This window comes from Nematostella vectensis, chromosome 9 (genome assembly GCF_932526225.1).
Source record: "Nematostella vectensis chromosome 9, jaNemVect1.1, whole genome shotgun sequence".
Lineage (NCBI taxonomy): Eukaryota > Metazoa > Cnidaria > Anthozoa > Actiniaria > Edwardsiidae > Nematostella > Nematostella vectensis.
In genome coordinates this window covers 10,991,655-11,015,143 of record NC_064042.1, presented here as the reverse complement: position 1 = coordinate 11,015,143, position 23,489 = coordinate 10,991,655, and the positions used below count along the sequence as shown (strand labels likewise).

Genomic DNA, 23,489 nt, shown 5'->3' with positions numbered 1-23,489 from the left:
TAGGTGTGATGTTTGTTTCAAGTGGGGTGCAATTAGATGGTCAGGTGACGTCATCGATGACGTCAATTAATTAAAACAGCCCTAACGCCGAAAAATCGTATGACAACTAAACTTGTTATGTGTCATGTAGATGTGAGGGGGTACAACAAGTTGGTCGCGTGATCTGTGAAATCGTTGACGTCGTCAAAAACGGAATATATAACAATATTTAATATTTTTTTTAAATTATTAAGCGAAAACAAGCAAAGATTTTGTCGTTTGGAGCCCCACTTTTAGGCAATGCCTAAATCTATATATTATTATGTAAAGTGGAGCCCCGGCTAACACACTAGCTAGAATAATTCCAATCCCCCTGGCCCTTCACTTGAACTAAGTTTATTTGTTTAATTAAAATATACTCATAACTCCGCTAGCTTGAACTAATTTTCCTTATCTTTTCCTCACTGCGAGGAAAGGGTAAACTGACTTAGATTATTGATCCAGCTTAGTTATCGCTTTTCACATTTTTAGAATTGAAACACAACTTTTCTTGGAATTGTGTGTTTCTCTTTTTGTATAAAAATAGACAAAGGCAATTCCCTGCTCCTCTTCCACGCATATTCTTTGGGCAAAATTCCCCTCAACACACAAACCCAAATTATTCATGTAAAGCATTATGTTGTTACAATAATGTCGAGCAGCGTTCATAACATTCACCAACCTAAAAGCTGTTGAGCAAAGTGCAGCTTCATCATAGGTAGTTAGTGATGTTGCGGTATTAGATCCTCCTTGTACAAGCTCTTCCAGAGAAGCCTGAGAAAAACCAAGGTGGAAACAACAAGCATCGGTAACATGTCAAAGTCCAAGGTGGAAAAAAAACCGTGCCAAAGGACCATGTGGGGATGTGCGGTACAATAAGATCAAAGAAACTCTTATTATCACCAACAGCATGCTATATTACCAAGGCGTGTTTAGATGTTGTACTAACCACATGCAGTTTGCTATACCAACAATTTTAAAAGAATATCTAACATTTGACTTGGATAACTGCATTTATGTACATTAAGGCACAGCGTATGACAATTTAGCATATCCTGAAATCCCCTGAAAATAGCGCGTGTTCTCTGGTTCTACATGTAGAAATGCCGGGTGGTGCTGCGAAGTAAGTAGTCCGCCTTAATATCCTTTGTTTTTCGTCCAGTCAAGCTTGGCTTTGCCAGCAATGTTGGCGCTATTTGATCGCGGCTTTACCCACCTGAGGAAGATTGTCAAAGCTGATGCCAGTACCGGCGCCGCCCTCAAAGTCATTGATGTGTGCTGACTGTAAGATGCAAGAAAAAAAAAGAGATTTATGTTAGAGGGCAAGAGTGTGAGTCAAAATAGAAGACAAAAAAGGAAACCAACAGCGGAGAAAATGTCTGGAGCCATTATAGTGGATTAAGCACCCTAAGCTCAATGTTGCCTGTGAGCGAGCAAATTGTCTCTCGAGAGACTTAGGGACTTCACGGAGGTAAAGGTATGGCCCAGGCCAAGGCAATTATTTTTCAAAGATTGTAAGAAGAAAGACAATTGATTTGTTACCTTGAGGTATTTTCAAGTTACTGGCAGATGTAATAATTTGCATGGATCTGCCTACCTGTAGTATGGTGTTGACTGCAAGGCCATCGATGGATAGTTCCACGCAGACTGTTGGGTAGCATCCTGAGCTGTTAAACTCTACGGACTCCACCTCATCTGTCATCAGACCAAGCCTGTAGACAAAACCAACATTTTACCTAAGTCCAGCCTTGTTGATACAATTCAGATAATCTTTCAACTTCTTTACTTACTTTATTTACGCAAGCTATCTTCGCTACAGGAACGATGCAAATGGGCCCAGCATTGCATGGTCAGTGTGCAAACAGCGCCAGCAAAAGAGATGCTGGCGAAGAGCTGGCTAAAATTTTGAACTCAATCAAATTGCCATCTCCTCCCAACACGGTGTTCAAACTGCGCCCAAATCGCTGGGCCAGCGTCTCGCAAGCAACGCTGGTGCAGTTTGCAAAGGGCTTAATATATATATTATATTATTACTGCCCTTTAACCACGTCGGTCTGATCAGTCCCTTATTCCGATTGAATTCGCTCCTTTATGATAATCATTGGCGTCTCTAAACCCCCGTCTGGTCTCCTCTTATTCCATTCCATTGCTTACCTATTGTCATCGTCCTCTTTGCCGCCCAAGTCTGGTCGGTCCGTTGGAGACATCCATAAAATGTGATTATGTTTCTGCAGGTGACGTGCGAAGAACAGGTCAGCGGCAAAAAGTGTGGGGTCAGTGCTGACGTTACCGATGGGTACGTGGAAGTAACGCGCATGCTCCAACTGAGCCTGCAATCGGAAATACTCAGAAAGTCAGATGAAATAAAAATACTTACTAGGCGCAATAATGTAACCGTTAAAATATGGAGAATCATTTAGAGAGCTAACAAATGAGATAATTTAATGCCAAAGTCTTCGATTTGACTCAATACCAAAGGTCTCTAATAGTAAAACGGTTATAACATTTGTTAGCAAATCAAGATTCGCGAAAGGAAATATAAACTGAGAAGCATTCCATAAACCAACCATTGTGGAAAACAGCGGTTCTCGCACTTTAAATGTTTTCATAGCTTTGTTGGTGCACATCATACTGTAAGTTTATGATGTTGACATTGTTTCTATAAAACACAAAGCGTATTATTTAGCCGCATATCGGATTGATATGTTGTATAAGTGCTGCACCTGGACGTAGATGTCAACCTCGAGGTAGTGTCGGATCATGCGTCGGGAGGCGTGCCTCTGCCAGTCCAGCACGTTATACTGCGCATCACTGTAGAAACAAAGAAACGCAAAGCAGACCCTTGTAAGTTTAGACAAAAAAGAGAATTATCATATCAAGAATATATTTCAAGTGAAAGGAACGTCAAAGAGAAAATTAAAATAAGAGAGCAAGCAATTTTGGACATACAAGTTATATCGCGACCTGTAAAACCGTAAAAAAACGTTTACTTTCTTCTTAGGAATTACAACAACAACAAAAATATTACATTTGCACACATAAATTAAGTTTCACATGGTTTTTTTTTCATATACAAATAAATGACATTTTATTACTTTTAGGAAAAAGACTGTTTGTTAATAAGGACCTTCTTGGTCTGGCTCGTCGTTACTCTCGGCAACAGAAAAGGATTTCCGAGCAGCAAATTGAAAAATACATTCTTTTTGGATCCGCGTTAATTGAGTTTACCTGGATCCGTATCCAGGTATGCTCAAATTCTCGTTTATTTCACTTGTTTTGACAGTAGTTGTCCAATAATTCGCGTGCATTATATAGATGTTAATATCTACCAGCGTTGGTTTTTCTATTATAAGGTAGCTAAAGGATTTTAATCCATGTATTTAAAATATGCAGCAGTTTTTCAAGCTAACTCTTGTAGGTTCCAGAACTCGCCTGTTTTTAAACATAAATGAAGATTGTATGGTGGCCTTTGGGAAAAGGCTTTGTTTGCAAAAATGAAAGTTTATTAAATTTTACAACATGGAGCTTTTGATAAATGACTTTTTTTAAACAAAAGGAGACGAGGCAGAAAAAAACGACACCTAAAAGAGGGTAAGAAGGAATAAAATCTAAATAAACGAAATAAATTTTAAGTACAAAAAGGTGGGAAACATCACTCAAATGCAATAGAAGAGAAGCGATGAACAATTACAGGTAATCAAAATCGATAACAAATTTGGAGTCACAGATAGATTAGTAAAAGGGACGTTATAGTGTATTTACGTGGTACCTTGATATTAATTAATTATAGTAATTCTGTATTTTTTCTATCACAGAGCAAACATTGTACAACAGAATTAATGTATAAGTAATGACAGTTCACTAATTGCAATTCGACAACATTGAAAAATAATTAAATATATGCCATTTGTAATGTAGGTTTGAAGTATCAGGTCAACCTTATGATTTGGTCAGCGAAAAAAAAAAACCGTAAGGGATACACCGAATAGGAAAAAGTGACCTTGGGATGTTGATATATTCTAACAAAACTATGGACAACATATCATAGTGTGCCAAGGCGAGTGAATCGGAAAGTGTCGCAATACAAGCCGTACTAGGCCTCGAAAGGGTGTGCATCGTCATCGCCAACTCTCTGGCGTTGATGATTTTCCTGGTCAAGAAGTTGCGCCTGAAGAAGTCCAAGTACCTTCTCGTAAACCTAACAGTGGCTGACATGATGTTGGGTGTCGCGGGATTGGTCTACATGGCAGTATTGCCTAACGACAGACCGCCACAAAACGAATGGGAAAGAGTGCCTGCAACTTTGGGAAACTTGTTCCTTACTCATTCCATGATGTCCTTGTGCGTTATCGCAATGGAAAGAGTGGTTGCTGTCATATTTCCTTTTCGACATAGACAAGCGGAGAACAAGCACTACTTCGCAGCGATCGCCGCCACATGGCTCGTATCTATTGCTTCTTCTGCGTTCATATATGTATTTTCACTTAAAAAACCTTCTGTCCCGGGAATCATAAACCTCGTTTGTTTTTCAGTAGAGATTGGATTGATAATGATTTCGTACCTTGTTATATGGATCAAAAGGGTTTTCTTCAATCCGATGAGCGACACAAGTGAGAACAGAAACGAAAACCAAAGACTGTCGATGACGCTTGTTATTCTAATCGCGACTTCACTTGTAACATGGCTCCCCTCAACAATTCTGAATTTATTCTTTAAGAGGAAAGGATGCTTGCAAACGAAAACAGCTTATGTAGCTGTTTACTTATCATACTTTTTAGTACTCAGCAACTCGTTTTTAAACGTTCTGGTTTATTATCTGAGAATGCCAGAGTTTCAAAAAGCACTGAAAGAGTTGTTTTGTAGGGGAACACCACAAGAATGTGTGAATTGTCGGCACCAAGTACATCAAGTAGAACCAGCTGTGATATCACTAAGAACACTTTCTTACGTTAATGAAATAGCCCAGGCTAAGGATTAAAAAGTGCAAACACGTCCACCTTTTTTACTAAACGTTAATAAAAGTAATATTTATTAATCTCTTTCTTGATTTGTCATTGTTGGGATGGTCATACGGTTAAGGATGTAAAATTGACTCCATTATAATAGTTCCCCTTGTCGCCTTTTAGAAAATCATATCGCCTTTATATAAAATAAGGGAATCTCGATACAACTGAGCTGAGCTAGAATGTAGTATTGCAAAGCTGAAGTTTAATATATCGTCTGTTTTAATATATCGTTTGTCTTTACTACATTAATTAATTTACAATCTTATTTACTTATTTGTACCATAAAGCAAATCAAATTAATTTGACTAAGTCTCTATGAATGGTAAAATTAAATACGGTTTTAGTTAAGCTAAGGCTTGATTACTTTATAATTCTTTCATAACACATTAATTGTTCATTTTAAAACGTGTTCCTACTGCGCTTTTGCTCAAGAAATGATTTGCGATATTGAGGTTTGGAAGGAAAAATAGGGAAAAACTTTTTGCCTTGTTTATGCCATACAAATTTTAAAAGCACATATTAATCAAATAAAAAGAAATATATATTAAAAAAAGACCGTGATTTTATCTGGGATGGACCTATGCCAAAATTAGTATTCTTTTCCAAAACACGGGAAAATTCCACACTCCTTACTCCTATACTAATAATTGGATAATGGCATTTAAAGGTACCAAGCAAAAGATCTCTTCACAAATGTAAACTAATCAAAAAGAAAATACGTATTCAAGTCCCAAGTAAAAAATAAGTAACAATAATGGAAACGTTCGACTTCCCAAGTTATCAGAGGTAGCAGAAGTGGGGCATGTCTCCAGGTGACGTTTTTTTTAAAAATAGATGTCCATGTCCATCTAGCGCACATGGTTAAAAAAAGAGAACGCCGAGTATCTCAACTGACATGATACCATCAAGTTGACCAGTTCAACATAGCATTATCCCCACAATGACTAATGGCTAGGAAGTGGGGGAGGTGGGGGAGGTGCCAAGGGATCACCGAAGTGATACAGAACTTTCCCCGTATTGTGTACAAGTTTTTGGTTAAAAGCGGGTATTCGTACCATGGCACCTGGGGAGAAGGGGGACATAAAAGGGGAATAATGGTTGTGATACGGGTAGAGGTAGGTGGCAGGGGTGAGGGCGGGAGGGTCATTGTGGGGATAATGCTATGTTGAGTGGAGATGGACTATAAGGAGTGTACGGGATAGTGATGCATTCGTACCATCTCATGCTAGCTCAAGTTGACCAGTTTCACATCCTTTCTCACCTGTCACTGTAAGGCAGGGGCACGAGGGGGAAGTCACCCAACACAGGCACAGACGACGTCAAATGACTCAGATCTAATAACAAACTCAAATTACAACCTGGTCAAAAACTTCACAAACCATAGAGGTTTCAAATCATAGAGGCACTGTGGCTTGCAGCTTAGCAAACATGATTATCCTTACCCCATGCAGACTGCACGAGCACCATGGTGGGCCCTCTCTTCTCTTCCTTGTACCCCATCAGTAGCCTTTGTACCGCACGCCACGCCTGTCGGAGGATCACACGTACATAGGAAGAGGTTATAACATGGACACTCAGCAAGAAAAACACAGAGTATACAGACTTCTACCGAGGGCAATACCGGAGGGCCTCACATGAAAATATACGGAAATAACGGAAATGCCATTATTTTCTTTATATTAGGGTATAGTCTTCCCCTAACAAGATCAAAGGCTCTGTGAGCCAACTTATGTATTTTCCTATTTGTCTTATTTGCATAAGATGAACACAGTCATCAAAGATGCTGAGAGTAAATAAAAATGTCTTTTTTCGTTTTTCAGCAGCTACAAAAAGTAAAAAAAAATAAAAATGTGGAAATAGTTGGGTTCGAACCTGGGATGCAGCGGACGAAAACAAAATATGTCTCTGAACCACCGTGAGTGAGACTGCAGAACGATAGGTTCACCATTTACCTGTCTAGCGTTAGTATCCACTCGGATCTCGAAGGTGTGGTTCTCCGGAGGCAGAGAGAATGATTCGTCCTCCTCATCAGCTGTTTTCTTTCTGAAAAGGATACAAACAAACCAGGGTTATAAGTAAACGTTAGAAATGATTCAGGTCTTCGAGAAGTGTCACTTCACCTAGCGGATCTTTCTGTGTTGAACATAAGAGACAAGCTTGGCATCTGGTTGTTGCGAACAGTGTCGATGACAAAGACTGAAGACTGAAAATAAAAAAACGATTGGCATTGTAGATTTGAAAAAGTCATTTGTTGAAGCAAGAAGCTAAAAAAACAACAGACAAATACATTTATACCTTAAGTTTATTTCATGGATTAGAGCATGAAAATATAACTCATAGATAATAATTTGCGTGAGTTTGTATGTCCTTAGAAATCCTTCACAATCACAAACAACACAAGCAGAAACAACACACATTGAAGCAAGTAAAAGAAGGAACAGGATTTCAGAAATGAAACATCACTAAAATACACGCTAAAGAACATTATTACTATACCATTTTTTTGCAACAACGCAGTAAAAGGCCGTTCTGGCTATAGACTCCAAAAGAATATAAGCATACCTTTCGTTGGCCTGGCATAAACACACCAATCATTGCTTTGTTGTCTCTATAAACAAAACGATAGCACTCAATTTATGAAAAGAATATGATATATTTATGTGCGCTATCGGTACAACACTTACGAGTAACTGTGGTACAGGTAGATGGTCTTCATATTAAAGTTGTCCAGGTAAGAACTCTCCGCAAGCGTCTTAAACTCCAGCTGATCAAGTTCGAACGTGTCGATGTCCTTAACAATAATACATACATACACTGTAAAATTGAAAGGGCAGATTCGACCCCAATTTTTAAAAAGATCATTTCAGCCCGTTTTGTTTCGATTTTTAAAGCTAAATCAGCCTTCAAGAGTGACGATTCAGCCCTAGTGATTTCTGAATCGGGGGGGGGGGGGGCAATTTCAGTTCTTCGTAGGAGCCCAATTCAGCCCCATCAAAATTCTGTTTTAAAACTATCTTCTAATTCGGCCCGTGTGATCCCACTTCAGTCCTACGTAGTAGCCTATTTCAGTCCAATTCTAAATGGGGCTGAATTGAATAAAAAGAGGGCCAAATTGACCTTTTTGGGGCTGAATTTTTTAGTGGGCCTTAACACCAACAAAATATAAAAAAGGACCCATGTTTTCCTTATCAACCCCCTAAAAGAACTGAATTGGCTTCACTGGGAGTGGCCTATTTGACCCCTAAAAATTGGTGCCAAAATAGTACCTTTCGAATGGGGCTGATTTGACCCCAATGAATGGGATCGTCCTGGACTTGCCGTTTTGGTCCCATTTTTTGGGGGCCGAATCGGCTCTTTCAATTTTACAGTGTATTACCTCGTAAATAAGGGCCAAAAAGCTGTCCTCGTAAACGGGGATCCTTATACAAATCAAGTCAACTTACTCTCAAAATGAAATAATATATTGTTGATTCTGGTCATTCGCGCATTTCTTAAGACTACTAAGGCATATATAAGGCACAAATGTACATGAATTAAAAAAAGCTGTTTTTCATTTCACTGGCACTGAGAAAAATTAAGGCCAAAGCACTTCATCCTTGGTAGGCGTAGGCTGAGAGGGCGAAGGTATGGATAATTCACACACTTTCCCAAAATTCATAACGAAAGCCAAAAAGAAGGGCGTATAGTGCAGAAGGTCTGAGGCTGAAATGAACTGAAACTAGAAGTCTCGTCGAAGTTACAATATGTATAGAACAAGCCATGCACTGTGTTAAGGGTGGCGTGAAGGAACCATCTAACATACTTATGCGGACTTTGGTTATTCGTTACCTTTCCTCGGCAGATCTTGGCGAAAAGTTTATTCACCGAACATACACATCCCAACTTGATCAGAGCCCTAGTGAGAAGTGGAACCTGGGAGGAAATAAAATTTGTGTGAGCTCAAGTTTTCCGAGCAGAAAGTACTAAAAATCAGTTCCCAAGTAACCTAAACTCATTTTGAGTTAATGGAGAACTCGAATTATCGGGAACCCGGTCTATTATAATTGTGCTGTGTAGTCAGTACGCCTATACCTGTGACTCGTAGATGCCTTCGATTTCTGGCGAAGACAGATCCGTGGCAAGTGCACTGGAGAAGGAATTGGTTGAGCATCAGAGCCGTAACTAGCATAGGGGTGGGAGGAAAGCCCTCACTAAACACTACCCCCTAAAGCAGAGCCATAGCAAAACGCGTCTAGCCCCCTGCTAAGTCTAATAACAATATAAAGTATAAGGTGATGCGAATAATCGCAAGGTTAAAGGACATATCCTATCTAGATACATAGAGTTATCCACCAAAAGTCCTCAGTCATTTTAATTCTATATAAATCATTTTAATTCTATATAATCAAAATAAAAGCATGTTACTGTTTTATGATATCTTGATCATGCTTACGCCGTTAACATTATCCAACGAAGTTAAGTTAATATTTGATTTAAAAAATTGATTTTTATTGAACATGCTTACGTGAAAATGAATAAAAATTAATAAAGAAACTTGTACAATTCGTGGTTAAATTTTCTACAGTAAAGCCATGACCAGCGGAAATAGGTGGAGTGCTGATTGTCACCTGATGAGGGCGTTGAAACTTGTATTGAGAAAGATCTTTTCCCCATTTTAATGATCTCGCAAATTATTGGTGAAAATGAAGTTTCACTGGTCGCGCTTAAAAAATGTTGGTTCCAAGTATTGAGCTGTAATTCGCACTTTGCCTGGTCATTGCTAAAGCTTCATGTTGATAATCAGTTAACAATTTCATAGTAAGCGTCAACAAGGCCGCGAAAGCGCGCGGCCAATCGTGACGTCACAATATTTATAAAATCTATCCAATTAACATTCCAACATTCCAAGTTTGAGGAGTTCTCACACTTAGCTTATAAAAATGCCTGAATATTGGCGGTACGCAGCAATTGGCGCAATTGCCATCGGGGGCGTTGCGGTCGGTTACGTTGGTTACACTTGTTGGCGTGGAATTCAGGTGAGTAACGCGATGGGTAGAGCGTGATTAGTGAAGAAGCGTGAACCAATTACCGTGCAGGTGATGTAAGCATTGAGTGAACTGAGCCTATGCCTTGTGGTCTTCCAATGTACATATGCTACTTTTAAAAGATCGTCTAGCGTTGTTCGATTCTTTTCATCGGTAGAGAGATAACCACGAAAGCGACGATGTCGCGCAACAAGAGTGTCACACGTTCAACTTGAACATGAAGTGAGCGAGAATCTGGAGGAAGTTAACGTAGACAATGATCTAAAGAAGGTCATTGTCATAAAGTGCATCCTAAACAATGCCGGTAAAAACAAATTCGCTGCCAAACTTGTGCCTGTCATAAACGAACCTAGCCCTAACTGCCCTGTTGTTTGTGATGACCTTGTAGATACCAAGTCTGATGCTTACAATGATAAAGTAACAAGAGAACTGAGAAACGAGTTAGAAAACTCCAACACACTTTCTGATGGATAAAAGTGACACGGACTTGTCGAGGCCGAAAATACATCCTTCGCAGCAGCCAGCGAGGCAAAGCCGTTCGCATTCGAGAATGCAGATGTAACTCAGAAAGCTGATAAGCCTGATGGTTTTGCGGGTGAAAAGGTTAAGGACAAGGACGAGGAGTTTGAACGCATCATGGAAGCGCTCGCCTGCTGGGTGTTCTACCAAGGTAGGAGCGTGGAGGAGATCAGGAAGGCTGAAGTTGAGGACCCCTGTGGCCAGTTGTGGTGGCCTTTAGAAATAAAGTGCCCGAGGATCACCCCCTCAGGAACAAGCAGTTTGCAGGGTAAAGCAGCGAAGTGCCAACTAAGATCTCATTTTGACTGGGTAATTCCCTGATATTGACTTGAAACCTTTGAAGTTTTTGTTAAGAACAGATAATAGGAATACTATTATAGTTGCCCAGATTGGAAAATCCCCTTGAAACACTTGCCTTGAAACACTTGCATTTTGTTTGAATAATTAGAAGAGTACAACACAAATCACTTTGTTTTGTAAATCAATGCCTTTGAAGTCAAATTATCACAGACGTAATAATAAATGATAAAATAATTATGTTTTAAAAGAACAGTGGTACCCCTCGTAAGTGTCCACCAATTCAGTGGCAGTCCTCTCTAAAGCAACCATTTCTCTCACTCCCGAGGTTAGTCGCCTGACCTACGACTGTCTTTTATGAAAAGCATACATGGTCCCATACATCAATAAAATACCAGTGGTACGAGTCGTGAAGAACATTTCAACAGTGGTTCAAGTTGTGAAACAATGGGTCACCCCTCGTACAATTAGTCTCTAGAATTCTTAAGCCCAAGAAACCCGTAAACCAGCTCATTGATTACTATTAAAGTTTACCTTGAGTGTTCCGTAAACAAAGTCTCTTTGACAGAATACTCGTAGAGATGAATCGCTGCGTGAGAACGAGGCAGGGTACGGGAAACCTTACGCCACACTGATGAGAGAACAATGGAAACGAAGGAATTATTAAAGAAAATAGAGTCACGTAAAAGCAAAGCGACGCCTTAACGAAGACACGATGTTGAAGAAACATCACGCCCCTTACTTTTTTTTCCACGATACTAAGGTCAGCTTGAAGAAGGCTATTTTCATTTTAATGCTACTTACTTGTCCCTTCCTCATCCCTGGGCGTCCGGCTGTTGATGTACAGAATGCGCGGGATGTTCACCTTCACAGCGTGTAGATCTGACCCGATTAGCGACCACACCCTGAACAGACCTGGGGTAGGGGTCTCGGCGATCTGTGGTGCGGAAAATATCTATATTTCAGACAGTCTTTCGAAGTACCCGATAAAATATTTCTCATTCAGATTTTAACGAGATTAAAATGTTGAATCTGAAGATCTTTCGAACTTACGTGGTTCCCAAACAGGCATCTAATAATATACATGGCATACGTTAGAATCAAGATAACTTTGGGAGGAAGATGAGACAAGACTTCGACTTGTCCTCCCTACAGAAAGATCTTATCTCAAGTTTCCTAACCCTCCCCTCCATCACCTGTACGATCTGCCAGGGGGTGTCCAGTAGGGTACGCGTCTTCTGACGTATGAAGGAAGACAGACCTGTGGTAGCGGACCCGCCCGATGTGAACGTCATGCCCATATCAGTGGCTTCTTTGCGTAATCGCTTTCGCTCGGCTCTCTGACGTGCTTGATGTGCCCATTTCTTTTTCTGGAATGCCACCCAGGCATTTTTTTCCTCCTACAGAGAGAACCAGGCTTAGGCCGCGTTGCTCTAAATTTTGCATAGGGGAACTTGAACATTCGAGGACAGCAAGGAAACTGGACTACAATTTGGGTAAACAGAAGCGTGTACCATGTTCTGTGCTTTCCCCATATATATGCCTTACTTACATCAGAGGGACCCCATTTGGGCGGGTCGCCGAGGAGTTCCCTCCACGACTTGGACAGGTCAATCTGATCCAGGTATCCCTTTCCGGTACCTGTAGTGGGCGTGTCTCCGTCGTCATAGCCCCTTTTTCTTTTGGTAGCGACGGGACGGATCAGGCCATTGGTCGCACTAGTTGTGTCACCATTTGCCATGTCCTCAATATCAGTAACTTGACTGGATGCAGGGCCTCCTGATGAATGGCCCTCCTCTGTATTCTTAGGCTGAAAAATCAGTTATACAAGCTTAAACAAATATGCTTCTTTCCTATATGTTTGTGCTATTGCACTCTTGGAGAACTCTAAAGTGAACCTTTTTTTTCTATCCAACATTCGAGAAAGGTAACTGTAATTTTACTTTCCTCCTTGCGACATTAGTGGGATTGTTTTACTTGTCACATGCGTGGCGATCCAATAATCAAAAAAGGTCGAGAACAGTAAAATCATACTGAGCAAATCATATAACCAAAATAACTAACCGATTTATTAGATGACCTTTTATCTTTCAGATTAATACAAAATTGAGGTTTAAACGTCTCACATCGAGAGAATGGAAATGGATTGAAAATAGTATTTTTAGGGTTCCGATAAAGGGTTCCTGTTCGTTTGCTCAACCTCAAAATTCAAAACGGAAACCGATAAGACAGTCTGCATGTTGTTGTTTTTTTCGGAAAAAAGTTTTCTTTTCTTTGTTTTACCTTTGTATAAAGTAAACAGGAAGACCTTACATTATTTTTTATCTTTTGATCAAACCTTCTAGCACAAACGTACAATAGGCCTTTCTAGGATTTTTATCAATTTCATTTTGGACGATTATACGACATTTTCTTGGCAAATACCTTAGGAGGAAGTCTTGAGAACATCTCGCTAATTCTCTGCTGCTTGAACACATCGTTCTTCTCCAGAAGTCGTTTGTGTAGCCATGGCGGGTGGATGCATCTCGGGACTGGGTTACTCACCTAGGGACATAAAGTAACCAAGCTCAAAAACGATTTACACCAGGGTCGTAAAGGGGTGGGTGAACAATACAGAGACATGGGGGCAGAGAGACACCTTGGGCAGCACGCTCTCACCTAAAGGCGGTACGGCTCTGTACACTACCAATCAATAAAGTTGAAAGACCAAAGGAAGATGACATGTCATCCCGATTCTTGCCAAAATATAATGCCAACAAGGATTGAAATGATTCAGAATTCGATACCTAAAAAAATGTCAAATATTTTTTTCGCCTTGTACTAGAACATATGTTGAATTTAGCAATGTTAACAGCAACGAAGGATACAACGGCAATTTAAAATTTTGAAAATCGTCAGGCATGAAATACATTCTGTCTGGTACAAACAGGCCAGCCACCCTTACTTTACCAGCTTTAACTTAACACCTACCCCTTAAAGCGCCGATAGAATTGAAATAATCTTCAGAATTGCGCTGTTCAGACCCTCGATGTGAAATACATTCTGTCTGATACATTTGATACAAGCAAACCACCACTTCAACTGCTTCAACTTTGCACATACCCCTTGAAGCGCCGCTGGAATTGTGATAATCTTCTGAATCGCGCTGTTCAGCCTTTCAATGTAATACTCCCAATCCAAGATCTCACGGATGTCGAAGGACACGAGCGAGTTATCCTTCAGCCATCGCCTCAAATAGTGCTTTCTGACCCCGTCCTCCGTTTGGAATATGGCGAGGGGAATAGCTCGCTCTGTCACAGGAGAACCTTCAGGTTTCTTGGAAATGATGAACTTGCAGCTTAAGCCTTTGTCTTTGACCATCTGGTCACCTAGGAACTCGGCGAGTCTCTTTGCCGTGCTGATTGACGTGGATTTCTGCTCGCCATATTCTTCCAAAGTCTTGGACATACTGCGGTTTTCACAGATCAAGTCGAAAAGTTCGTTGTCAGGCATATTTTGCGCCTAGAAAAATATTAGATGAAATTCAAGATTCCTCGCTGAGCTCATTAGAAGAAGAGTTGTAAAAAGAATAACCAAAGCGGTTGCTGATAAGATTCAAATAAAAGAGCTAACAAGGTTACGAGTTACTTGATCCTGGCGAGACAGAGGACGTAACAAATGGCCTTGAGGACTTTTAAGTCCATGTTAAAACATGGAAAGCACTTGAGACATAACTGATATAAACGTTAAACGAATAATACAATTTATTTTAATACTAAAATATCAGTGTATAAAAAGAGCCAAATCCCATGACGATCAATATAAACAATCCAAAACTTTCACAGTTTTGTGTCTCAATCTTGTAATTTGTTAGCAGACATTTAACATTTCAAATTGAATTTCCTGAGCTTGATTTGAGCTTGAAGTATGTTTATCACAGAGATCGAGCGAAGTTGATCAAAATACCTTACTGTACAGCACATCGAGCCAGAAGTTGGCAACCTTTGCTACGGCTTGGTAAACCTCGTCCAGTGTCTTCCCTTGGAGAAACTGCTCGAAAACAGACGACTGGAAGTTCTTGATAAGCTGTAACTCTCCTCGTCTTTTCACTTCAAACCCCTTGAGCTCAGCGAGTGATCCATCTTCATTAAATACGGCATATCTGTTTAAAATGAGCAACGTGTAATGCTAGGTTTCAAAGGACTTTTCTGAAATGACCTCGATAATGTGAGCGTACCTTTTCTTGAGTTTCTTTCCTTCTTCTTTAGAAGCGGGAAGGATCATAGCTTTGTAAGGCCCATCAACCTAACATGGTAATAAAGCAACCCCAGATAAGAAGGCGATACACAGACAGGTTACTAAGGCTGGGTTTTACCTCGAAAAATATTGAGTTCTCTGCTCGAATGTCATACATCAGGTTCTCAGGGTCTGACAACTCGTGGTACTGGTCGTTCGTGAAGTGTGTCTGTGAAACAAAGAATTCAATGAGTTTTTGCAATAGCTGCCGCTTCTGATGCTCTCTTTGTGGCGGTGCTGTTGTCAATGTTGATGCTGCAAGAACCGTGTTCATGTAAAATTGTCATAATGGTACAACAGTCGCTGTCTTAGTGTCACTGTTGCACGCATTGGTGTCATCTCACCTTAACCATGATGTTAAGCATGGCACCAGGGTACGATATTGCAACTTTGCTCTTCTTTGGATTTGTGGTGACAACCTACAAACGACGAAAACAAGATCACTTACTAAGTGCTCATTCTATCCACAGTGAATAGAGCAGGCTGGCAATTTAAAACCTCAAGAGGAGATTCTAATAACACGATCATTAATCTTGACGAGAGATGTTTGCTCAGTGGCATTCAATAGAAAGTCAGGTTTTCTGGAAGCTCTCATTAAATAATAACCATGTCTCATTTTGTGTCACAGTGTTTCTCAAAGTTATCCAGACAACATTTATGTTCTTATTCTACTCCTGTTATCTTGTATTTTTTTCATTGTATTTTACAATAGAAGCCCCGGTAATTCGAGCTCACCAAGGAAGAAAACAAAACAAAACAAAATCGAATCGAGCTTATGTTAATGTTTACATATATTTCTCTCAGGCTGTCTGGTTATCTTGCTTTTACCTGGTAGTTTTCAGGGAAACTTGCTGGCAACACACACCAAATACCATCTGTGTCCAGCTCAAGAGGACGACCGATCTGTTCCACAATCTCACGAGCTCGGGTGATGATGTTGGCTCCCGTGTGGCACACAATTCCCGCCATCTCCATCGAGTACCAGCGAGCTCTGGCAAAACATTAGACGTTTCATTTATGGCTTCTTGGTACGTCTACAGGTCGGTAAAGGCCGGTTAAGTGGCCAACACGTTGAACAACATCAGGTGGTGCAGCTAATTACAATTATAGCTCTTACAGTATGTGATTAAACACGATCAATGTTCTTCTTGTCAAAAGACACATGGTCCCTTAGAAGGCAGCTGCCATCAAGATTTGTGCATTTTGGTTCAGATGATAGCAGTGTTTAAAGATCAAGCGATGTTAGATGAGAAATAACCCGCAGATGACAACAAAAAGACAAGTTAGGCAGTACACCTGCACTACCTTATCTTTAACTGTGCGGGAAAGAAATTTTCTCCTCTTCTCGGAATAAAGCTGAATGGCATTGGTTTGATTTTTGGCGCGCTGTGTACGACATAGTATTCTTGAAACAGCAAATAGCTCCGTATTCTTGGGAGCTGATACTTACCCTTTTCTCATGACATATCCGTAAAAGGAGTTGAGGATGCACTTGTGCGCAAGCTGGAGGGAGTCGTACAGGACCTCTTTGCTCTTACAGCTGAAAAACGTGTAAGGCAACCAGTTCAGTCGGACTTAAAAGGTCATGTCTGAACAAGCTGATCCATTACTAGAGCATTACCTTTTGATTTCCTCTGGATCACCGCTCTGCATTGCAGTACCAAGTTTGCGCTTCCATACCTGTAAGAATAAGAAGACTTCTGTTGAGATGGGATAGGATGTTTGCCGAATATAACCGGCGACCAAGACCATCAAAGGAAAAGAAAGTGTATGCAAAAACCTCTCGGAAACCCTTAGATGTCTATTTAATTACACTTCCGAAGGAAATTTGGCAATGCTTTTTTCAGATTGGTTTATAATTCATCAAAGATAGCAATCTTGAGATCCCAATCTCTGGGGTACCCTTCGATTTCAATTTGATTTCACTTCAGAAGGAAATTTCACAATGCTTTTTTTAAGAGTTGTTTATAATTCATCAAAGATAGCCATCTTGAGATCCCAATATTGACATTATTTCCAGACCTTCTTCCATCGTAATACAAACACGTGCTAACACGCGAGCAATTAGGATATGAATGCTGACGAAAATGGGGCTGTCCATGGTAGTGAACAGCAGAATACTCGCTTGCGAGTATGGGCCTCGCAACGCGTCATGCACTGGTACTGTGATAACTCAACTACGCCGAGAAAGGAATGACACAAAGACCCTTATACGAGCTTTTATATACAAAGTTATGCACTTTGGAATATCTATTGTGTTATGTTAATAATCGCTATTCTTTGTACTTATACTGCATACGTATACTGACCTTTAGCAGACCCTTGAACTCGTAGCGTCGGTCCCTGAAGGCCCTGACGGTATCCACATAGAAGGAGTTCTCCCTCTGGCAGATGGTGGTTTGTCGCTCCTCTATCCTCGTCACGCGGACCTTGCGGTAGGCCTTGTGACAGTAGTCTGTGAGAGAACACCAGAGTCAAACACACTGACAGTTTGGCAATAGGCCGGTTTCTATATTAAGGGTGCCCTGTGAAAGCAAGGCTTTGGTACATAGATCGCTGTTTGTTTACTTTTTTTGATACCAACTTCAAACTGCATGTTCTCATAAGATGAGAGAAAACGGCTTAGAGAAAATTAGACATATCAAAGCCTCGCTTTCACGCTAAAATTATACAGGAATCACCTTGAAAACTTCCCATTGATAGATAGTTCGTGCTAGAGTTTCCGTTTAATTGAAATAGCATTATTTGATTTCCCTCATCTTTACCCACCTTGAAGACGTTTCTTCTCCATCTGCGCCTGTTCAGCTGTTGAGAGCTGGTGAAAGGAGCGTGGTGCATCACCAGGATTCAACCCAGGGATCCGCTCTGCTTCAAGTTGCTGTCGGATAGTCTGGTACTCATTACGGCTCGCAGGCACTGTGACAAGAAAACTTTGTGAGTGCATTCAATTGCTCTTTGATGCTCCATTAAGTCGCAAATGTAAATTTAGTGAATAACAATTTGAATATGACTTTGAAGATATCTCGGATGGTCTTTTTAGGAAAAGTAATTACATTTAGGTTCTGAGAATGTCAACGATGTAAACGATCATTACATTATAGTGTTTCTAGCCAGATTAATTCCAGAGGAGGAAAGTAGAGAGAAAGTACAATGGTAGAGTGGAATCCAAATGAGGCGAGGCTTTCTTTAAAACCATAAGCTGAATTGGATAACACACATGATAAAGTGTGCAGCTCTAACCTACAGTACTGAGCTCTCTAAGATCTTTATGACAACTGAAGTCAATACTTTGCGATTGCTATGATTTTAATGAACGCTATGTCGCTAGAAAAATTGCATTGACCTCGTCTCATCAGTACTCCCTTTAACGTTTGTAATTAACTATTGGATTTGGTTAGGAAAGATTATTTTTGGATAGCTTTTTTTCCAATCTTTTTTTCCAATTAATGTTTACTAAGCTGCCTTCGTAATATTGTACTTACTGTACTCGCCACGCCATGTCCAAGTCATGGCTCTTTGGCACTGACTTCCTGGCTTGTTGAAATCACACGCTGCACATGTTGCCTCGTCCACCATTGCAGAAGGCTGAAGAGGGATGGCACAACTTAGTCAGAATAGTCTAATCTGATTGATGGGAGATATGTTGTGCCTTGGATGTGTTACCGAAAGTTTGTTGGTGTGTTAAATGTGTTACCTGAAGTCTGTTGGTGTGTTGAATGTGTTACCTGAAGTCCGTTGTTGTGTTGGGTGTGTTACCTGGAGTTTGTTGGTGTCTTGAATGTGTTACCTGAAGTCTGTTGTGTGTTTGATGTGTTACCTGAAGTCTGTTGGTGTGTTGAATGTGTTACCTAAAGTCTGTTGTTGTGTTGGATGTGTTACCTGAAGTTTGTTGTTGTGTTAAATGTGTTACCTGAAGTCTGTTGGTGTGTTGAATGTGTTACCTGAAGTCTGTTGGTGTCTTGAATGTGTTACAGTACCTGATGTTTGTTGGTGTCTTTAATGTGTTTCCTGAAGTTTGTTGGTGTCTTGAATGTGTTTCCTGAAATGTGTTGGTGTCTCGAATGTGTTACCTGGAGTTTGTGGGTGTCTTGAATGTGTTACCCGAAGTCTGTTGTGTGTTGGAAGTGTTACCTGAAGTCTGTTGGTGTGTTGAATGTGTTACCTGAAGTCTGTTGGTGTCTTGAATGTGTTACAGTACCTGATGTCTGTTGGTGTCTTGAATGTGTTTCCTGAAGTTTGTTGGTGTCTTGAATGTGTTTCCTGAAATGTGTTGGTGTCTTGAATGTGTTACCTGGAGTTTGTTGGTGTCTTGAATGTGTTACCTGAAGTCTGTTGTGTGTTGGATGTGTTACCTGAAGTCTGTTGGAGTGTTGAATGTGTTACCTGAAGTCTGTTGTTGTGTTGGATGTGTAACCTGAAGTCTGTTGTTGTGTTGAGTGTGTTACCTGAGTTCTGTTGGTGTGTTGAATGTGTTACCTGAAGTCTGTTGGTGTCTTGAATGTGTTACAGTACCTGAGGTTTGTTGGTGTGTTAAATGTGTTTCCTGAAGTTTGTTGGTGTGTTGAATGTGTTCCCTGAGGTTTGTTGGTGTCTTGAATGTGCTACCTGTTCAAAAGGATGATGCAAAAGGCTCAGCCTTGTTCATGTGTGTTACCTGAAGTCTGTTGGTAAGGATGATATTAGGGTACATCGCACCCACATCAAGATGGTATATCAGCGGATTCTCCAAGCGTGCAGGTGTGTCACGTAGCAATCCAAGTTTAGCCTTGATGTCGTTGCAAACCTGAAAAAAAACCTCTCATATCAACAATAGTCAAATTTTAACATAGGTGGCCTCATTTTTATTTTGTGGACAGACTCCTGTGTTTAGAGGGGAAAAGCATTTTTCAATGGTAAATATCTTCTTCTAGTTTCAACTTGTCAATTTATAGTAGATTCCTAAGTATACTGAAAAAAACAAAATAAGACGCTGATAGAGAGGAATAGCTACCTCATCGAAGTTAATGACGGTATCAAAGGGGATTTTCTCTTCCTCCTCGATCGCATGTTTCATTGTGTTCTCCACGCTGTCTATGAGCTTCTGGAATGCTTCTGGTACCTGAATGCAGAGGATACTCATTTTTGAAGCCAATGCAACTAATGTGTTAATTTTAATATAAGCTTACCAAAAACAAAATGATTCAAACAAAGTTATTATACGTTATTCTTCCTTGATAAAAGAGAACTCAAGTAGCAACAAGGAAAGTAAACAAAATAATGCTATCATGGTTTGCGCTTGTTTCTTAAATTATCTTTGATAAAGTTAGCTTGTTTCTTTTGTTCTAATAAGCAAATATAAGCCTAAGACGTTTCTAAAATAAAAGATTCGAAAGAATCCATATGTTAAAATAGGTGATTCAGTATTTGGAGGACAACAACTGTCAGTTAACAGACAGTATCTTTCACATCTGACTATTTGTATTGTCCATTATTTCTGACATTGCCTAAAATTGTATTATAGTTGTTGCTAGGACCCTTATTCTACCATGCACGCCACATGTTACTTACCAGTCTAAATCTACAGGGGATGTCGCTTCTGAATACCCCAGATTCAAGCGCTTCCACATGACCTCCCACATAAGTCTCTGAATCCAGCACATGGCCGTCATTGGTAAGCTTGTTAAACACCTGTGACACAAACATAAGGTCATCACGTGAACAATATCATGGGGTAATCACATGACCAATATCAGGTGGTTAGCATTGTCACCAGTATCACATGGTTAGCACATGATTATGACATGAGACCTGCACACATTGTCTCCAGTTTGGTTTAGCCACAGGAAGGAACATTTGTTTGTCTACCCTATACATACTGTAGTCTAGACTCAGGACACATAAAAAAAGAATCTATATAGTAGCTATATGTATTTTATCTTTATTTTATTTTATCTATTATTTATTTTATCTGAATGTGAGGTGCATGAAAGAATACAAATACTTTAGCAGTGTAAAGCACATGGTCTCTCTTTAAAAAAGAAACAGTGCATAAATATTGTTATCCTGTTAAACCTTGTACTCGACTCGGAAAGCTGCATACCAGTTACAAGAGCTCTATAAGACCTACTATACATGATGTCCCAACTATACTATCACTGTACGCAGAAACTCCCCACTCTCTCTTTATTCTTACCCTTATTTCATTACCAACCTTCTTTTCACAAAAAAACAACCAACCCAATCCCACCTACTAGCCCTTGTTATTGCCAGCTCACTCACCCAGGAGCTTGGTACCACTATACCTACCCATAACAAACAACATACTGTATATGTCTTTGTCTTTGTTTTCTTTACCAACCTGTTCTTGTTTGTTTGGAAAGATGATGTTGGCATGGAAAGCCTGCACCATCAACAACGCCTCACACAAGGTTCCAGATCCCTTTCTCAAAACCTTGACAAACAAAAATACAAGGCAGCTATAGTATTTTTTTCCTGATAGTCAACAATAGACTGGATTTGCACAATTATAGTAATTCAGGATTTTAATCATATAGGAATAGTACGTGAGGTCGAGCTCTTCCAAAAAAATCAGTGATGAATTTATAAAAAGTAAACCAATGCCTTCAGCTAAAATTTTCCTTTAGCAGTCTCTGCTGGAAGCCATTATATCATCCTGGAAAAGTTCTGAGTGTGAAAAAGCATCCACTTCCATCAGCTGATTTGGGGAAGCAAATGCAATATGTTCAATTTAATTTAGTAAATAAAGTATTAAACTATGTTTTTAGAAAATTATTTTGAGATTTTAGCACATTAATGTGCCTTCCAATATTCTAAGAAAACAATAACAAAGGTGTCCCTGACAAAGGCTCTTTAAATTTGTTCTACTGAACATGCAAGTGAGTTCAATATTCATGTATGTTATGTACAATCAAGCTTCAATGTGTACTGTATATATTGTTTACCTCATCAGGTTCCATAGGGATGATGGTGCAGAGCGCAAAGATGAAAGGATGGACGTACTTCATGTATAGATAGTAGGTGGCCACGGCATCTGACACAGAGTAGTTAGAGAGTTCCTGGAGGGTAACACAGACAGGGTCACCAATATGACATGACAAAATACATCACATAAAAGATACACAAGGCTCTATTTCTCACCAAACCTGGTAGGGCAGAAAAACATAGATGGCAATCAAGTCAAGTGAAACATACAGTAGAACTGAGAAATTTTAAACATCTTTGAAATGATGTCTTACAGGAAGAGACAAAGAGGGTTGTATTTTCCATAACTTGAAGCTGAATTACCTATTGGGTGCTATTTTTTCTTGCAACTGTTTTTGGAGCAGAGTAGAGAAAGCTTCAATGGTTATTAAGCTAAAGCTTATTTTAATTATTAATGAGAAATAGAGCCTACCTGGGGTTGTTCACTAGCCATGCGACACATCTCTTCAGGGTCAAGCTCTATAGGGTCATATCTCAGCTTAGCCTGCAAAATGCATCTACCTTAGCCAAATGAAGCAGTAAGATAAACATCTTAATGCACAGTAACACAATGTCTACCTCTGAGAATCCAAGAATAGCATAGGAAAAAAGGGGTCTGTGGACTATGAGAATTAATGCACAGTAACACAATGTCTACCTCAAGAATCTAAAAAATAGCAAATGAAAACTACAAGAGGTTTGTGGACTATGAGAATTATGTACCTTTGTTGTTGCCTTCAGGTTTTGACTTCCAACTGGCAGGTAGCTATCCCTCTTCACCCACCTTAAGGTGGAAATAAAAAAAAAGTTATGAGATAATGAGATACAGCTGTGAGAACATCATGGCGCATCACTCGAGTAAAAATGACGAAAACTATCTGTTGCATTGCACAGAACAAGAGAGAATAGAGACCAAAGAGTGTCGATGTATTGATCATACACTAAAAAGGCAGGACGCCCAGCATTATCCGGCTGCATCTATCATGTTTGTGCCAGGGCTCCATCAGAGTAAACAAAATGTCCTAGTGAGCAGGTGTACTGTATAATGATGGATTATTCACTATCACCTGAAGGCATCCATGTGGATAGCTGGTCTTGACTTATATTCCCCTGCAGAGTCTGGGCTGAAACCTGAAATGTGTTTTTTTTGTGTGAATACCACAATTCTATAATTCTTGGCTGTTATAATTGAAGGCATTGGAGAACGTGTATGGTAATGATTTCCATAGAAATGATTGACATGGTCACATGATAAAAAAAGAAACAAGGCACAGTACAGTAGCTAGTTGAAGAATTGTACACAAGCAAGGACCTTAAACTGAAGGACTGAAATATAAATATAAATGAAATGACTGAAGTATAAATGAAATAATAAATGAAATGATGATAA

At 39.8% G+C, this 23,489-nt stretch overlaps 1 protein-coding gene and 1 long non-coding RNA gene across 3 annotated transcripts in view; one reads left to right on the top strand and one right to left on the bottom strand.

Annotated features, from left to right (window-relative positions):
* Positions 1-23,489, bottom strand: part of LOC5507798 (DNA polymerase epsilon catalytic subunit A) — a 37,623-nt gene that overhangs the window by 8,475 nt on the left and 5,659 nt on the right. Inside the window, exons 14-50 of one of the 2 annotated variants that reach the window (XM_048731965.1) lie at positions 23,167-23,230; positions 22,823-22,883; positions 22,533-22,604; positions 22,081-22,194; positions 21,477-21,569; positions 20,687-20,806; positions 20,130-20,237; positions 19,794-19,922; positions 18,622-18,724; positions 17,909-18,055; positions 17,449-17,594; positions 16,761-16,819; positions 16,590-16,679; positions 15,968-16,130; positions 15,484-15,558; positions 15,219-15,308; positions 15,081-15,148; positions 14,810-15,005; positions 13,967-14,365; positions 13,289-13,408; positions 12,417-12,674; positions 12,061-12,264; positions 11,669-11,801; positions 11,399-11,495; positions 9,096-9,150; positions 8,853-8,936; positions 7,709-7,815; positions 7,587-7,632; positions 7,145-7,227; positions 6,977-7,067; positions 6,467-6,551; positions 6,286-6,358; positions 2,742-2,829; positions 2,173-2,348; positions 1,616-1,730; positions 1,235-1,300; positions 701-792 (exon numbers count right to left, since the gene is read on the bottom strand). In XM_048731965.1, coding sequence (XP_048587922.1) covers positions 701-792; positions 1,235-1,300; positions 1,616-1,730; positions 2,173-2,348; positions 2,742-2,829; positions 6,286-6,358; positions 6,467-6,551; positions 6,977-7,067; positions 7,145-7,227; positions 7,587-7,632; positions 7,709-7,815; positions 8,853-8,936; positions 9,096-9,150; positions 11,399-11,495; positions 11,669-11,801; positions 12,061-12,264; positions 12,417-12,674; positions 13,289-13,408; positions 13,967-14,365; positions 14,810-15,005; positions 15,081-15,148; positions 15,219-15,308; positions 15,484-15,558; positions 15,968-16,130; positions 16,590-16,679; positions 16,761-16,819; positions 17,449-17,594; positions 17,909-18,055; positions 18,622-18,724; positions 19,794-19,922; positions 20,130-20,237; positions 20,687-20,806; positions 21,477-21,569; positions 22,081-22,194; positions 22,533-22,604; positions 22,823-22,883; positions 23,167-23,230 — 4,270 coding nt within the window. The remainder of the gene's footprint in view (positions 1-700; positions 793-1,234; positions 1,301-1,615; positions 1,731-2,172; positions 2,349-2,741; positions 2,830-6,285; positions 6,359-6,466; positions 6,552-6,976; positions 7,068-7,144; positions 7,228-7,586; positions 7,633-7,708; positions 7,816-8,852; positions 8,937-9,095; positions 9,151-11,398; positions 11,496-11,668; positions 11,802-12,060; positions 12,265-12,416; positions 12,675-13,288; positions 13,409-13,966; positions 14,366-14,809; positions 15,006-15,080; positions 15,149-15,218; positions 15,309-15,483; positions 15,559-15,967; positions 16,131-16,589; positions 16,680-16,760; positions 16,820-17,448; positions 17,595-17,908; positions 18,056-18,621; positions 18,725-19,793; positions 19,923-20,129; positions 20,238-20,686; positions 20,807-21,476; positions 21,570-22,080; positions 22,195-22,532; positions 22,605-22,822; positions 22,884-23,166; positions 23,231-23,489) is intronic. The other variant, XM_048731966.1, reaches the window with a different exon arrangement.
* LOC116614935 lies at positions 9,896-11,117 on the top strand. Its single transcript, XR_004294793.2, has 3 exons — positions 9,896-10,039; positions 10,206-10,352; positions 10,437-11,117. It is a non-coding gene; the product is annotated as an uncharacterized LOC116614935 (long non-coding RNA).